This window comes from Macrobrachium rosenbergii, chromosome 36 (genome assembly GCF_040412425.1).
Source record: "Macrobrachium rosenbergii isolate ZJJX-2024 chromosome 36, ASM4041242v1, whole genome shotgun sequence".
In the NCBI taxonomy this organism is placed as follows: domain Eukaryota; kingdom Metazoa; phylum Arthropoda; class Malacostraca; order Decapoda; family Palaemonidae; genus Macrobrachium; species Macrobrachium rosenbergii.
The window spans coordinates 6,074,948-6,092,151 of NC_089776.1; the positions used below are offsets into that span (position 1 = coordinate 6,074,948).

Genomic DNA, 17,204 nt, shown 5'->3' on the forward strand with positions numbered 1-17,204 from the left:
TGGCACAGCCTCTGAAGAGGCAGGAGTGCCAGAGACCACTGGCACAACCTCCAATGAGGCGGGAGTACAGGTTGCCACTGATCTTCCCCTTACATTGCCAAGCAAAGCACCTCTGGTAGCAGCAATAATGGAAAAGGATATTCCGGGTCTAACATACTGACTTAATACTTTCTCTTTTGCCTCTCGAAATAAGATACGTTCAGTTACCCTCAATGTCTGTATCTCCTTTTCCATGATGTACACATCACAGTTCTCTGAAGATGGACGATTCTCTCCACGATGTATACATCTTGCTTCTTTGTAACATACACCATGCTCTAGTTCACTACCTTTAACACATGTGGCAGGCTTGCCTTTTAACTTCTGCCTACAGACCCTAATATATGTCCACATTCTTGGCAATAAAAACATCTCCTCAGTCTTGGGATATAATGCTTTACCTTAAAACGTAACCATGCTACTTTTATGACATTAGGGAATCGTGCTTTGAACTCTAATTACACCCTGATCCTTTAATTCTTTTACCAGCTTCTCTTCTGAGTACGTCACAAATATCATTCCCTTGGTGCAATTCCAAAAAAGCATGTACTGAGCAGTCTACTTTAACTCCTCCAAGGTGCGATAATGCTTTTAATTTTTCACTTTTCTTTGCTGAGGTCAATTCTACTGTCAGTTTTCCTCGACCTTCAGGTGGTATCTTCGGCTCTTGGCCACAACACTTCCCAATACATGCAGTCCCCGGTTATCGGCGGGGGTTCCATTCTGACGGTATGATAACTGAAAATCAATGATTTTCTGCGCTTTTTTGGCTATCGGCACCAATACCCAATTATCAGCACCGATAAACGGAAAGTGGCAATTTTTGGCACCGAAAATTGCCGATTCTCATCGCTAAACAAGCACCGTAAAACTGGATCGCCGTTAATCAAGCCTGCCGTTAACTGGGGACTGCCTGTATATCTATATGCATTAAAAATAATGCAATTAGAATCTTTCAGATTAAAGGTCAAACACTTATCATAAGAGGTTTCAAATATTCCTGGTCCTATTTCACATGTGCATTTCTAGTCAATTTCCCTTTGCTCCATGCTGGAGAATAAGGTCCTAGTGTAATTACACTAGGTTTCCTAGCCTTTTCCAAAGAAAGGTTATCAGAGAAAGTTGCAGTGGTCATAAACTAAGCTGAAAAGGCATCATCAGAGGGGCCAGGGGCGCTGGAATCTTTATTCCGATTATTCATAAAGCTAGATTAAAAAAAAATAAACCTGAAAACCTCAAAAAGATAACACCAGCCTTTCATGGAGTTTATTCTTCAACCAGTGGCACAACTGAGAGCTGACTCCCAAATACCTGCCCCTTACCCTACCCCACAGGAGATGGCACAACACAATTAGCATGGCCTAAGTGTAAGCCAACCCTGCTTGCTGGGACTGAGAGTATTACAAGAACACAATCAACCCCACCCTAATCGTATTATGGGCAAACCGGATAGAACGCCGAGTCCTATCCCCAAAACCAAATCCCCATGGGATATGTGGCCCAGACCTGCAAAATAGTTCCACCCTTGAGTTATCAATCCGATATCTCTCAGGTCCAAACATTATTAGGTAGTTGATGATCCTACCACAGTTCCCACTATTTAGCTTCAGACATATATCCAGTCCCAGCTATTGATACCCTTTCCTATTCATGAGGTCCAATAAATTTTACCAAAAGTGGAAAATTCCACAAAAATTCAGCTAAACTAATATACAATGATATTTAGGACTCTTGGACTCTCCTGGGAACAAATTCTAGGGGTTCAAGAGGCCCTCACCACATCAAGGTGGTCCCAACTCGAGGGGGTGCCAAAGAGCGCCTCTGATTAAAAGATTATGCAACACGACAAGTACACTGCACCCGATTTTTGTAAGCAGGTTCTACATACCTTCATTGTTTCTACCAACTTTCACATTCATCTCATGGTATTTTATCTATAATAATTCTACAGTTCAATGAAAATTCATCTTTTACTTTTTAACTCTTATAGGCCAGGCAAAAATTTACACTGAGAACACCCTGAGATTGGGCAAACTTTAAAGTTGGCCACTTTGAGAAAAACACCCCAATGGAAAGAGGAAGATATGCAAATGCACATGGTATAAGAAATTAAATTCTAGAAAATTTTCTCTCTTCTATGGGAAGTTGAAAGGGAGTATGTCCAACCCAATGTGGGGGCCCTTTTCCACGACAATTGTAAAAATATAAATTTTTTAGTTATATGTGTACTTTCTAATAATTTTTCAAAAATTTTATCTTGCAAAATTATAATTTCAACTCATAATATCATAACAGATAAGAACTAAAATCAGCAACAATCCCCGAGTACATCAATAGACAAATATTTATGAGATGTACTGGGATGGGGAGATGTAGTACATACCCTTTAGTGAGTTATATGTTTTTCTAAACTAAAACCAGCAACAAACCCTGTGTATATTTATGGGACAGGGAGATAAAGTACCTTTCCTATGACATTGCATATGAGACTGTTCTTCCTCATTTCACCAGCTGTGGCATGAGTGTTGCCATAAGAATTGCTCAAAAGTAATTTATGGCCATTTTAAGTGATTTGAACATTTTCCAGCAAAATTTGTTCAAACTATATGGCAGGAAATACAAATTCTCACCTGAACTGATTTGGATAGCACCCCAAAAGCTATTACAGGCAGTCCCTGGTTATCGGTACCCTGGTTTTACGGTGGTTGTCTAGCAATGAAAATTGGAGATTTTCGGTGCCGACATGCGCCGATTTCCACTTATCAGCCCAATAATTGGGTATTGGTGCTGATACATACCTAACAGAGGCACTGATCTCCGGTTATCGGCGATTTTCACTTATCGTTACAACGTCGGACTGTAACCCCCGCTGATAACCAGGCACTGCCTGTATTATGCCTCACTCAATCATGACTGAATACAAGGGGTTAGAAGAGTCAATTTGTTGGTGTGTAGCACACAATATAATGCTCATATCTGCATGCATTTGATTTAGATCTCTCAAGCATTAACCTACTTCTCACTGTTCTAATGGCAGTTAGTCCCTTTTCTACATTTGGTGGTAGGATCATGCCTACTCCACCAATTCCATCTGCTTTTCCTGAATATAAAAACACATTAACCTCCTCCCAACCTCTTCTAATTTGTTTGTGGTGTTTAACAAACAGCCAAGAACTCTAGTCCACATCTCTTAAATTCATTCTCTACCTATTCTATCTTTTCAATTTGATTCTGATTTCATACCTTCCAATTTCATATTTTCAAGTGATGAAAATTTTAATGATAAAATTATGTGCAATCAGTATTAAAAATAAATATAAGAATAACGCTTGGCTGACCCAAATGGACTGTCTGTAATCACCTGTTCCCCACCAGGCAGCATCGGAATGTTTGTTCTTCAAGTAATTAATTGTCTCAAAACAACGTTCATTAATTTCAATACTGTTCACATTAACTAACTACCACATTGAGTAAGGATGGTAGGTTAGTGCAGCCAGAGAAACATCCGCTCAGTCAAGCAAACCAAAAGCTTTTTTGAAAGGGAAAAAAGCTTCTAAACATTCTTGCCTATTGTGTGACCCTTCCTACGAATACCGTCCCCAGATGGTGGATCCACGGCAGGTTGTCATGTCCTCATAGAGAGACTTGTTGGAGGATCCTTACCAGGAAAAAGGACTCTTATATCTTGTACAGTACTAATGACTCCTGTGCTAGAGTTGAAAGCCCACAGATATAAGTCCAAAACTACAGACAATGAACACCCTCAGATATTAAGATATGCTCCTATACACTAATGTGTACCTCTGTGCTCCCCAAACTCAACACTGGGATTTCTCAACAACCTGAATATAGAGGTAAAAGGAAGATTCTCTCATATCTGGTTCAAGAGAAAATAATTTCTGATGTGACGACAGGACAAAAGGCTTTACAATTCTCATACGAAATTTGATGTATTGCAAACAAAGCATGGTAAAAATGAGTTCAACATCCACTGAGCTGCACTGAAACCTTCTTTACCAAAAAGTTAACAAAATCAAAAGACATGCTTACAGTAAGGATGTTACAAGGATTTACAGTATTTTAAAAAAATGGCAAATGATCAGGATTCGACTAAGTGTGCTGACTTGATTAAACAATGTAGAAAAAAAAAAGCATTCTTTGGCCTTCTAACACCAGAATAAATAATTTTCAACTTTTCTTCTTTCTAAATACATCCTTAGATCTATAGCTGGACATAGCAGAGCCCTCTTCACTGCCTATGAAAAGCAGTTATATTAGGCACCATCACAAATGTGGGAAGGGCTTCACTTTGACGCTTTTAGCCTTAAACAATAGAAAAAAAAAAAGACATGCCCTCTTGAACCAAGCTTTATAGGAAAGGGCTTGAAGCTCATTAATACATTTTGCTGCAGCAAGAGCTAAAGGAAAAAGAATTTTCAAAGTTCTTAAAGGAGGCTTTATCCAAAGGCTCAAAGTGAGGTAATGTCAAATTTAAGGCCTATGTCCCAATTCCATACTAAATAATGACAGGAAGATTTTAGGGATTCCAGCTCAAAAGAACAGTGGACCTCAATCAAACTCACAAGCAATATTCAAGTTAGAGTGTCCGAGAACTGAAGACAACATAAAGCAACATACTTTAAGCCCTGGACCAGAAAGTGGCTTTGCAAACCTGAGATACTGTAAGAACTCAATTAGGTTCTACAGAGGTACGGGAGCTGAAAATCCCTATGTTCAAGCACCAAGATCAGTAACTGAGGACTCTTGTTGATGGAGTCTAACAAATGTAGGGCACTCAAGACTGGAGGATGGTTCCCTAGCTGCTCTTGAAAAGCCTCTAGCTCACAAGAAACAGAATGACAGTTTCTATGCAGTCCAATTAAGCATGTGAACATTCTGTTGGAATTTTCTCAAATGTGGCAATTTATAAGATCTTTCCTGATTGGCAGATGATGAAAGTTTTACTGCATGGAGACCTAGCTCAGGAAAATATTCCTTTGGGGACATGAAGAACTAACAACAACTTGTAAGCTTCTTAAATTGACATACTTTGCATAACAAATATAAGGAAAATAAATTTCTACCACTCAACAGGACTGAACCCAAGACCTCTTGGGTTAATCATAATATGATCGACCCAAGGACCTCTTATGTAAGAGAATGCTTCCAACCAGACCACACAATTATCTCCATTTATATGTTTCATGTTCATTTTCAGTCTAAGTTTACTTAATTAACTCCATCAGAAATGGCCAGAATAATCCAAATTAAAATACAGTATTCCCTCAATTATCTGCAATAATAGATACAAGACCCAAGACCCTTATGGATACTGGAAATTTGTGGCATGAGTAAAAAAACACTCCATGGAAGTACAACAGCAATTCTGTAACAATTTTTTTCTATTTTGTCACATCACAATATTTATTAACTACACAGAATAAAAAAATAAAACTAAACTGTTAAGTATACTTTATATAATATGTAATGCCAAAACTGAAAACTGCATACAGCATACTGTATGGGCAAGACTTGAAAAATATGACATTTTTATAATAAAAATAAAGTTTTATATATACTTATCAAACAATTACATACCTATTAGTTTCTATTAACCGGCAGCTAGAATTCTGAAATTTGCGGTAGCTCTACTTTTGTTTTGGCTAGGCGAGGAACCCCACCCACTTTCAGGGTAAGAGGGGAACCAGCTTAGCAAACGATCTCAATATGTTTATGCCTTCCTAACCATGCGAGGGGAGGAGGGAGGGCTTTGATTATGTAATTACTTGGTAAGTATATATAAAACTATTTTATTATAAAAATGTAATTTTTATATAAGCTACTTACCAAGTAATTACATAGCTGAATCCCACATTACAGGAGGTGGGATGCATGGATTATCTATCCTAATACATTAAAAACTGTAATGTAAAAGAAATAGAAGAATTGCTAGTGTAGTTAAAATGCTTGCTGGTTCCTTACCTGTTGAGAGAGCTGCTACAGGAAAGTACTGTCTCTGGATGGTACTCATCTCAACGCATAGAGGTGTGGCGGTGTAGCCAGGAGTTGCCTGCTACATTAGCGGGATTCCTTTGTGGTGTTGCAAAGGAGTCTCCAATTGCACATAACGAATAACAAAATTGCTCTGGCCCTTGGCACAGTACCAAAAAACAAAACCAGAGAATAAAAAACACAATTGCCTATAGCCAAACGTTAAAGCATACCATTACCCAACCATTTATGGGCAAAACTGGTGAGCTCCAAATACCAAGCACCCCCAGGCTCCCCTACAACTCGGCAACATGAATCAAGGCGAAAAATAGGAAGGATTAAGAAAGACTTCCTACATTCCTTCTCCCAACACCATACCAGCAATCAAAATAAAACCCAAGCTACTGCAATTTTCATAAACAGTTTCAATGTCACACAAATACTGAGCTGCAAACACTGATTTGCATTTCCAAAATGTTGGTTGTATAAGAAGTAATAGACAAATTATGCCTAAAAGCCAGGGACATGGCAACCGCCCTCACTTCATGCGCTTCAACTTTCACTAAGGGCAACACATCCTCCTCAATTTGAGAGTGCGCCTCTAGAATTATACCTTTAATAAAAATGCCACGGCATTTGTCGAAAGAGGCGAGAAGGATTCTTTACTGAGCTTCAAAGGTTACTCAAAGGCCCATGGATCTTTTCTCTTCTCAGTAAATAGTATTTCAATGCCCTAGAATATCTATTAAACTTTTAATAATGAATGAGCTAGGCCAGGGATTGGAAGGGGACTCATTCTTAGCTAAGAATCCTAAAGTAAATGAGCAAATTGCATTACCTTGAGAGGACCCAATCTTTTTATCAAAAGCTTGTAGCTCACTTACCCTCTTGGCAGTCGCTAACGCTACTGGGAACAGTGTCTTCCTAGTTAGGTCTCTTAAGGAGATAGATTGCAGAGGTTCAAAACGTGGTTGCAACAGCCACTTTAGTACCACGTCTAAATTCCAGGCTACTAGCTTACCTTCTTTCTGTTTGGTCATGTCGAACAACTTGATGAGATCAGAAAGATCCTTATTAGCAGAGAGATCTAAACCCCTATGACTAAATACAGAGCTCAACATTGCCCTGTAGCCTTTAATGGTCGAGGTAGAAAGACTCCTGGAAGACTTTAAATGGATTCGGATATCACCTATTTCAGCTACAGATGTCTTAGAAGACAAGATGTTGTGTCTCCTGCACCAGTCACGGATGACTGTCCACTTGGTTTGATAAACTTGCTCAAGGGAATGGCATCTATAAAGAGCAATAGTGTCTGCAACTGCCTTTGAAAATCCTTTTGTTCTTTTGTTCAAACCAATCTGTAGACAGTCTGAACATGGTTAGAACCAGTGGACAGTCCTTGATGGAACCTTCTGAAATGTGGTTGTTTGAGTAGATTGGGTTTTTGAGGCAACAGCCTCGGAAAATCCATGAGAAGTTCCAGCAAGTCTGGGAACCACTCCCGTGCTGGCCAGAATGGGGCTACTAAAGTCATCTTTACATTCCAATGATTCCTGAACTCTAATACTTCTCTCACCATCTTGAATGGGGGGAAGTCATAAAGGTCCACGTTTGACCAGTCTAAAAGCATTGCATCCGTCGCCCACGCTTGTGGATCTGGCGCTGGTGAACAATACAGAGGGAGACGATAGTTCTTTGCAGTCACAAACAGATCTAGAACCGGCCTTTCCCACAGTTTCCACGACTCTAGGCATGCGAGAGGGTCGAGAATCCATTCCGTGGGGAGAACTTGTTTTCGACGGCTGAGTTTGTCTGCTAACACGTTGAACTTTCCCTGAATAAATTTGGTTAGGATCTGGGTTTGATTCTGATCCCCCAAATGAGCAGGGCTCTTGCTGCTTGGCAAAGGGTAAATGAATGAGTTCCCCCTTGTTTTCTGACATAGGACAGAGCCGTGGTGTTGTCTGAGTGGATGGACACTGTCTTCCCGGACACCTCCAATGCAAACGCTTGCAATCCCCAGTGAATTGCCGTCAATTCTTTCACAATGATGTGCCACTTCATCTGTTCTGAAGTCCAAAGACCTGAAACTTCGTCTCCCAGGAGGGCTCCCCAATCTAGTCTGATGCATCTGAATAAAACACTAGGTCAGGGTTCACAGGGAAGAGCGATTTCCCTTGAGGGAGCTTGTCTCTTGAATTTCACCAAGCAAGATCCTCTTTTATTTCCCTCGTTATTGGAAAAACAAAAGAATCCGGATATTTCTTTCTGTTTCAGTTGATTTTCAGAAAGAACTAAGTTTCTCATGTGTAGCCTTCCCAAGGACACAAACTGTTCCATGGATAAGACAGTCCCATACAGGCTCATCCAGCTGTTCGCAGAACAGGACTGAAGGGCAAGAAGTCTACCTTCTGAAGGCATGAGTCTATCCTTTGGGGGGGGAGGGAAAAGCCCAAAAAATCCAAGAGTTTCTCCTCGTCCCCAAATAAGCTATCTCCTGAGAAGGAGTCAGTTGAGACTTTGGGAAATTTATCAAGAGGCCCAAATCCTGGGCAAGAGGAAGGGCCTTGTGAAGGTCCTCCACACATTTTTCCTTCCACTCGGAGCGAATAAGCCAATCGTCAAGATACAGCGAAATGTTGATCCCCATCAAGTGTAACTATTTTGCTATTGGGGTTAGAACACGTGTGAATACCTGTGGGGCCATCAACAGACCGAAGCAAAGGGCTCTCAACTAGTACACTTTGTGCTGGAACATGAACCTTAAAAACTTCGAGTCCTGTTGAATTGGGACATGGAAGTAGGTGTCTTTCATGTTTATTGAGATCATCCAATCTTCCAGACGAATGGATGCAGGGACGGACTGGGACGTCACCATCTTGAATTTTGTTTTCTGCACTTACAAGGTCAGAGCACTTACATCCAGAACTGGCCTCCAGCCCCCTGAGACTTTGGGGACTGCAAACAGCCAATTGTAGAAACCCGGAGAGGAGGTGTCCTCGACTAGTTCGACTGCTTCTTTTTCGAGGAGAGCTGTCACTTCTTGGGAGAGGGCTGAAAACTTCTCGGAGTTTGACGAGTAGGTCGTCAATAATACAGGCTTGTTGGTTAAGGGAGGTTTCTTCAAGAACGGGATCAAATAGCACTCTCTCAGGACTTGAACAATCCAACTCTCCGCTCCTCTCGCTTCCAAATGTTCCCAAAAGTGGAAGAGTCTTGGCCCCCACAGGTGTGGGGAGGACTAGATCCTCACTTATGTGCAGGTGGTTTATTGGAGGACTTCTTGATTGCTCTGGGGGGTGCAACGGGCATTTCCGCGAGGTCTGGGGAAGCCTCTTTGTCTGCCTCTACCCTGAAAGGGATGGGGTTGAACTGGAGAAACTGTCCCAGAGGTGAAGGCCGGAGACTCTCTAGGTCATCTTGCTGATTGTGTAAGAAGGTCCTGAGTAGACTTTTTCTGCAGATCAGAAGCAGTCTGCAGCACAATTGCTTGAAGGAAAAGGTGCTTCTTATCAAGAGGAGAGAAGAAGAGCACGGACTTCTGGGAAGGTGTAACTCCCTTTGTGGTGTAGGAACTCCAAAGCTCCCTCCTCTTGAGGATTCCCATCACAAACAGCAAGGATAATTCAAACAGACCGTGTCTAATACCTTTATCTAGGCCAGAGATGACCCCCGAAAAATCTGAAGAAAAGTCTTCTAGGATATGAGGGCAATCCTTCAATTTATGGGCAAGAGCTCCTACTGCCCAGCTGAGAAAGCTGAGAACTTCCAAGACCTTGAGTAAGTGCTTGATAAGGCAGTCCAATTCTGAGGACAAGAACAAAATCTTGGCTGAATTGAATGCTGACCATCTGGGGGAGTCACTTAACCTGGAGAAGTCTCCTGGGAGAAGGCAGAAGCTCCCATGGATGGGGCCTCTCCGGTCGCATAAGAAAGTTATCTTCTCTGCGACAAACTAGACGGAGGACAACAATAAGAGGCTCTTACCTGGCCCCCTTGCTCAAGAGCCAGTTTTCCACCTCATGGAGAGCTTTCTTAGCTGAGGAGGACAGTACCATTTTAGGAAGCCTTGTAGAAGTCGACTGATCATCCATTAGGTACATTGTAGCCGGAGAAGCTGGACCTGCAGGAGAGAAGTCTGGAAAAGTCACCAGAAGAAATCTGAGTAAAGAGGCATACGCCGAAGGAGGGGTAACAGGATCCACTTCCTCCTCCTCCTCAGATGAAATTGGCGAGAGTTCCACAATTGGCTGGGGAGCTGATGGGGCTTTCTGAATTAAACCCAGGATATAATCCAATTTGTGTTGGATCGACTGAACAGAAGGATCCAAAACAGAGGGAACCTGTTGTGCTGCAGAAGACGAAGGAAAAGACTTAACTGGGAGCGAAACTGCAACTGCCAGAGCAGGAGTTGGCAGCACAGAAGGAAACACAGGCGCTGCTGAAGAAACATACGAAATTGGGTGCTCAGAAACGGAAATAGACTTAGGTGCCAACAGAACGTCTTGCTGCAAAAGGTGAACGGGCACCAACGGGCGCTCAGGAGCCAATGGGCACTCAGGAGCCAATGGACACTTGGGAGCTGATGGGCTCTCGGGAGCCAACGGGCGCAAGTATGTGCCAGCGGCTGCTCTGGAGCCAACGTGCACTTGGTAAGAGAGCCAGGGTGCAGAGACAATGGTCGCACAGACAGATTGAGACAGGGATCGGGTGACAGAACAGGAGGCACGTTCAACTGGAGAAGGAAGTTCTGGCACCACTGGGAAAGAATCAGCCAAAGATTATCAGAAAAAATTTTGCAGACAGGAACAGCTAAAATCTTCTTGCTAGTGAGCTCTAAATCACTGTTCTAGGCAATCTTTTTTAGATGGTTTAGAAGCAGACTAACTAATGCAGAAGATCATACCCATGGCACCCTTAGAAGGCTGAACTTGTCCCACTACCATCTGATGATCCTGAATGAAATGTTCGGACTTTAATAAGGAAGGAAAATTTTCTTTAACCTTCTTAATAGGAATACAATAGCTAGAAGCATATATATCTTCAGAGGACAAGATCACCTTGAAAACTCCATTATCCTAGGACTGGAGTCATTGCTGGAAATACTAGATGAAAGACAATCCACTATCCATAGAGACACCTTTCCATCTATATATGGGAATTATATATATGAGGGGATATATATGGGCAGACCCCACCAACCTCCTTTGGGCTGCCAGTTTGGATCCTCCCAGGTTTAGGGGAGTTTCAGGGACCTTGGCCTAGAGAATCAGCAGGACAGGCAGCCACCTCCTCCAATAACATTCATCAGATAATTACTTTGTCCATTAGGGCTTTAACAGAAGCACCAATTTTCTCCATTGTATCAACAAGTAAACTAAACTTAACATTAATTCTGGACTTAAGGCTGGCAATGAGGTCGGGATCGATAAGAGAGCCCGGAGTGATTGGTACAGATTGAAAGGGGATGGGTGGAACAAAGGCATAGAATCAGAATAATCAGAAAAAATTTTGAGAGGTTTTTTGACTAGCTAAAACTTCTACTAATAATGGTTCTCAATTTACATTGTTTAACTAATGTAATCACCCATGGCAGCATTCTTCACCATCCCACCATATGGTATGAATTAACTTATGATTTAATAAAGAAAATTTTCCATACTACATATAATTATATATATATATATATATATATATATATATATTATATATATATTATATATATATATATAGCGAATATATATATATATATATATATATATATATATATATATATATATATATATATATATATATATATATATATATATAATTAGAGTAGACACACCAATAATAACTATATGAAAATATGACATTTTTATGATAAAATGAAGTTTCATTATACTTACCAAAACACTGTAAAAGGTTTAATCTCTTAAATTTCGACACGTCCGAGATATATTTTTTCAAACTTTGGAATGCTGATATAATTGGTGGGAGACCCAACCCCACCGGATGATGTGGGGGGGGGAGTGGAAGGAGACTAGCCCAGTAAACGGCTCCAGTTTCAATCTCGGGCGTGTTGTGAACGCATCTCGCGCGTCCATTCGATTCAAACTGTTTGGAGTTACTTCAGCTCTCGATGTGCTTCTTTCTGTTTTTTTTACGAATGTTCATTGAGATGATCTAGCCAAGACAAAATTCATGACAATCTTGCGGCACCCCTAGGCACTGTCCATGGCACCCCAGGGTGCCACGGCACCCAGTTTGAGAATCACTATCTAGCCGCTGCTTTCCTCTTTTTATCCCCGTCTAATTTGGTCAAATTACTATTCAAAGTCTTCCACATTTTAGAATCCCATGAAACACATTCCTCACAAGTCAAATCAGGGAAACATATTTGATCACTGCAACATGTACAAAGAGTATGAGGGTCATAGCAGGCTTTAGTCAGTCTTGTACTGCAGCCTTTACTGCAATACCTAAAACTCTCAGAGCCCGAATCGGACATTGTTGACAAGTCAAGAGTCAGAGAAAATCTAAAAAATCGTCAAAATCGGTAATACTGGTCTCCAATGAAAACCTGACACTAATTGTGCCTAAATAAAGAGAATACTTCACCAACTATTCCAATATCAAAAGGCTACCATAAAGAGAATACTTCACCAACTATTCCAATATCAAAAGAGAAGAGAAATTCCAAAAAACCGTTGCTGCCAATCACTGTAACCACAGCCATCAGCCAGCAGAAACATATTGAGATTGTTTGCTAAGCTGGTTCCTCTCTTACCCCGAAAGTGGGCGGGGTCACTCACCTAGCCAAAACAAAAGTAGTGCTACCGCGAATTTCAAAATTCTAGCTGCCGATTAATAGAAACTAGTAGCTATGTAATTACTTGGTAAGCAGCTTACACAAAACTGTTGTGTCTTTATATAAGAATAACCAAAAAGGAAAAAGAAAGGTGAGCAAACACAGAATCATGATGCATGTGTATATATACAGAGAAATACAGTAAGCATACACATGCTGATTTATGTTGAGAGAGAGAGAGAGAGAGAGAGAGAGAGAGAGAGAGAGAGAGAGAGAGAGAGAGAAAAATTTATGAAGTCTTGACACCAACTGAAGCAAACTGTAAACTACTGCATATAATTGGTTGAAACCTTTGGTAAATATATACTAAATTTATAGATTAACACAATTACATTAATCGAATTCAATTACTGGATAATACCTTTATCCTATACTATGTAATAAAATTTACACTGTAAAGTTCAGTTAATTTGTTGATTACATGCAAATTACACTTCCGTAAGCAATTGTATTAGTGTCCTTTACTATCACCCTATTTCCCATTGTGCATTATTATTTTATGAGGTTAATATCATTTAATAAAATGTGAATTATACAATCATGTTTATCAATAAACATGATGCATTAACTGCTAACACAAGGTTTCTACCAATGATATATGACTGCCCAAGCTGACAGCAGACTATGATTTGTTTTGGATGAGTATGGATTCATAAATTTTCAAATGTCACAGCATATAAATAGCAATAACAGAATAATCCACTGACAGAGAAAGAGAAAGGCAAGCAAATGTACACCAAGTTCATACTATAGTTTACACTGTGGTGCAAACAACCGCATATAGTACACAGACATGTGCGTATACACAAGCACACATACCCAGATTGGGACACTGATGGGCTAGAAAAGTTCTAACACAACATGGCTGTGCAGTTTATACAGATATGTTACTTTGTAATCTGTTCAAGTTTTTCAATTTGCTGGTAAGTCAACTTCCAAAAAGCTTATCTACTATTAAACTCAATAAAATTGGAAAAAGAAACAAAGCATTTTTAAAATGGATGAAGGAAAAATGTGCTGAGACAGTCAAATGTGCACAACATACCAACAAAATCTTTGCTTGTCAAAAGTGGGTTGCATTTTCAAGGTCAGAGCATCTTTCAAGTTGGAAAAGATGTTAATTTCTTATGTTCAATCTATGATTTTGTCTTATTTTGTTTGCAAATTTAGGTACTCAAACTCACTCTCACAGTCGGAGTCATCAACTGGAGGCAAGGGAGGACTCTTGAGTAGCAGTGGAGTTTGATCTATACACTCACACACAAGCAGTCAATGAGAGAACAAAACTTCTTTGAAATAGTCATGATGCCTCTCTACCTGCGACTCAAAGGAAGTAAGCAAAAGGATGTATGATGTAATTTTGAGCTAATAAAATTCAAAGCTCCCAAGCACTCTTCCAGCCATAAAACCTCTATGATAAATTGTAGTCAAGATGCATCTCTCAACCACTGAAGGGCAATAAACAATATGACATTGTTGCTTTTGGGTCAATGACAGTTGCAAAAGTTCCAAAGCAGATGAGGTTCTTCCCAGCCCTTTCTTCCAGAATGTGACTGCTCCAGTCTATCCCTCCAAAATACCCCTCTCTTTTGTGCTATATGAACTGTTAACAGTGTTACCATCATGTTTTTCTCCCCATGTAGCATTTTAAACCCAACACAAGGCTTTTCATTCATTTTTATTCATTGTATATATTTATTTTAATATATTTTTGGCAGGCTGCAGTTGCTTGAAAAAATGTTGAGTTACAGATAGACGAGGATAACCAAGGGAATACTGTAATAAAACCCAGTTTTCCAACATCTTTGTTGAATTCTGTGACCATATCTTTGTTTATCGTATGCAATTTAGTTGTATTAATATAATTGTAAACTCAATTATGTTCACTGAGAATTACTTACCGAGACTGTAAGATTACCCTTGACATCTTTGGATGTGACTAACTGGACGTTTCCATCCTCATAATAGTGGACTTGTACTTTAAGAACTCCTTTAAGCTCTACACTTCCCCCACCTAAGGTTACTGTCCACGTTGAACGCCACCGACCATTCCTGTAATGTGGAAGATGAACACAAATACTACACTAATAGTAATTAAAAATTATCATCATTTTTTAGCAGTTTAACCTGCCCACTGAGCTAACTTATTTAGTTGTTACATGGCTGACCAGAAGGGTTTGTCTGTTTAGATTTTGTTTATGACTTCTTAAAATTTCATAATTTGGTTAATTAACATGAAGGGAATTCTCACAAAATTTCTTTGATTTGTTTCCAAAACTTGACATCCAATGTCAAATACATTTTGGACATTCACACAAAAAATTTTCAACTCTTAGTGTTACTTTACATTCTGTACATATAGGGATTGATCATGTGGGCTATTCACAAAATATCCACAGGTCAAACAAGAGTGACCCAATCTGAAAGGAGTCAAAATTACTTAAATGACTTACCTTTTGATATGATGAATTCCATATTTTGACACTTGGCTTTTGTTTTAATCCATTACTGTCAGGTCCATATTCTTTATCTTCTGCCATTTACTGATCATAATGGGTTTTAGATATGTTATATAATCACTAATATAAATAACTATGCATAATCTTGTCATAATAACAGTTGCAGCTTTGGCTGCTTTCTCAGCTTCATTTCTTTTAATACCTACAAGACAGGCATCCAACATATTTCTACATTTTTACTGTTCATATAACTAACGAAGTGAAAATTTATTGTGCAAGGGTACCTCTGGATTTTAATTTATAAGGGTTTCTATAGCACTTTTAGAGTTGCTGAAAATTACAAATTTCTGCAATGACATATCTTTATTTTTAATGGCTGATCCTACGGCACATAACTTTGTATGAAAACAGCAGCAATGTTAGGGGTAATATGGCTGCAAATCCCACTCCTGATGAAGATCTGGATTCATCAGTATATATTGTACATTGTGAACCTCTACTTCTAATACGTTCTACAGCATGTTATATTAAATGCTCTTGAGCATTTATATAGTCTCAAGATTAAAATTTCAAGTGTGTACTTTATGCATAATCCAGGAAGAGGCTGGCTCTATCATTAGAGAAACTTTATATTTGCTGACTCAAATGTAAATACCATTGGGAAATGTGGCAAGCAATTATTCAATAAATATACCTCCTTGATCAAAAAGTTTTTGTTGATGAAATGCTTGTATTTTTACTGCACTATGCATTAAGTCATGAGTTAAATGTACAATGGTGTGTCCTTCACCCACACTCCCGGAATGAATGCGCCTTTCAGGTGTGTGTCCCAACCATCTTCAGTACATCTAAAAACAATGGACAACAGTCCATGTATGGAATCCTTCATCTTTCCCAAAGGACAGATGCTACCTACGGTTCTGCCCTTTGACTCTACCACCCTGCCCAATAGCCCCTCCCTTCAACAAAGCAGCTTGAGCTCCCTTTCTGGTCTGGGAGGTGCTTAGCTACCCCTCAAAAGATTTAGCTACTTGTACCTTTGCCCCTAAACCCATATCTAAAGTATACTGCACAATTGATCAGTCCCAAAAATCTTTTCTCATCTCAACTGCTGTCTCCACACTACTCTCTGGGACAATAACAGGAGAGCCCAACACCAAACTATTCTTAAGCAAGAGGCCACCCTCATGAGAAACCTGGCAGGAGAAAAAGAAATAACCATGTCGCTTCTCCTCAGAACCAGGTTCATCTGCATGCTAGTGCTCTAGTACATGAGGAAAATCAATGACTTTCCCCCAATGCCAACAACCTCCTCATCATTTCCCTTTTGTCATAAAATGAGAAATCTGTGAGGCAGTCAGCCAATGTGTTCAACCATAGGTCATTCCAAGAGGAAGACCGGAGAAGCCATGGCAAAAAACTCCACAACATACATCTCAGCAGCTGAGAAGGAACCTCCTCCTTAATGAAGTCTTTCCATGGGAAGATCAAATTATCAATCAACAAACTGACAATTCTAACCCAAGAGAGTGAGGAGTAGCCACCTGTGTGTAGTATCTCCTCTAGCCCATGAGATGCTGGGGGAGGAGCTTGCTCGATAAGCTAGACGAAAGGGAATTCAGACCAACAAATTAAAGCATTTACCGTGTCAAAAATACCACAGGGAAGCTGAGCCCAGAAGCTGACATGGCCTCCCAAGATTATTATGCTCACCAATGAGTGCAATACCCTCTTAAAAATGCCAGTCCACCTTGGCCTGAAGGGGGTATGGAAGACTGAGACTGTCCAGTCCTATGAGATCCACGAGACACGAGCTACATCCTTTCCCACAAAAGAGGAAGACTCACGTGACTTCTACTCCTTCA

At 40.1% G+C, this 17,204-nt stretch overlaps 1 protein-coding gene across 2 annotated transcripts in view; it reads right to left on the bottom strand.

The window, feature by feature from the left end:
• The window catches only part of cpa (F-actin-capping protein subunit alpha), a 77,946-nt gene that overhangs the window by 18,838 nt on the left and 41,904 nt on the right, over positions 1-17,204 (bottom strand). For both annotated transcript variants that reach the window (XM_067134436.1, XM_067134437.1), the window contains exon 5: positions 14,782-14,932. In XM_067134436.1, the coding sequence (XP_066990537.1) occupies positions 14,782-14,932 (151 nt within the window). The remainder of the gene's footprint in view (positions 1-14,781; positions 14,933-17,204) is intronic.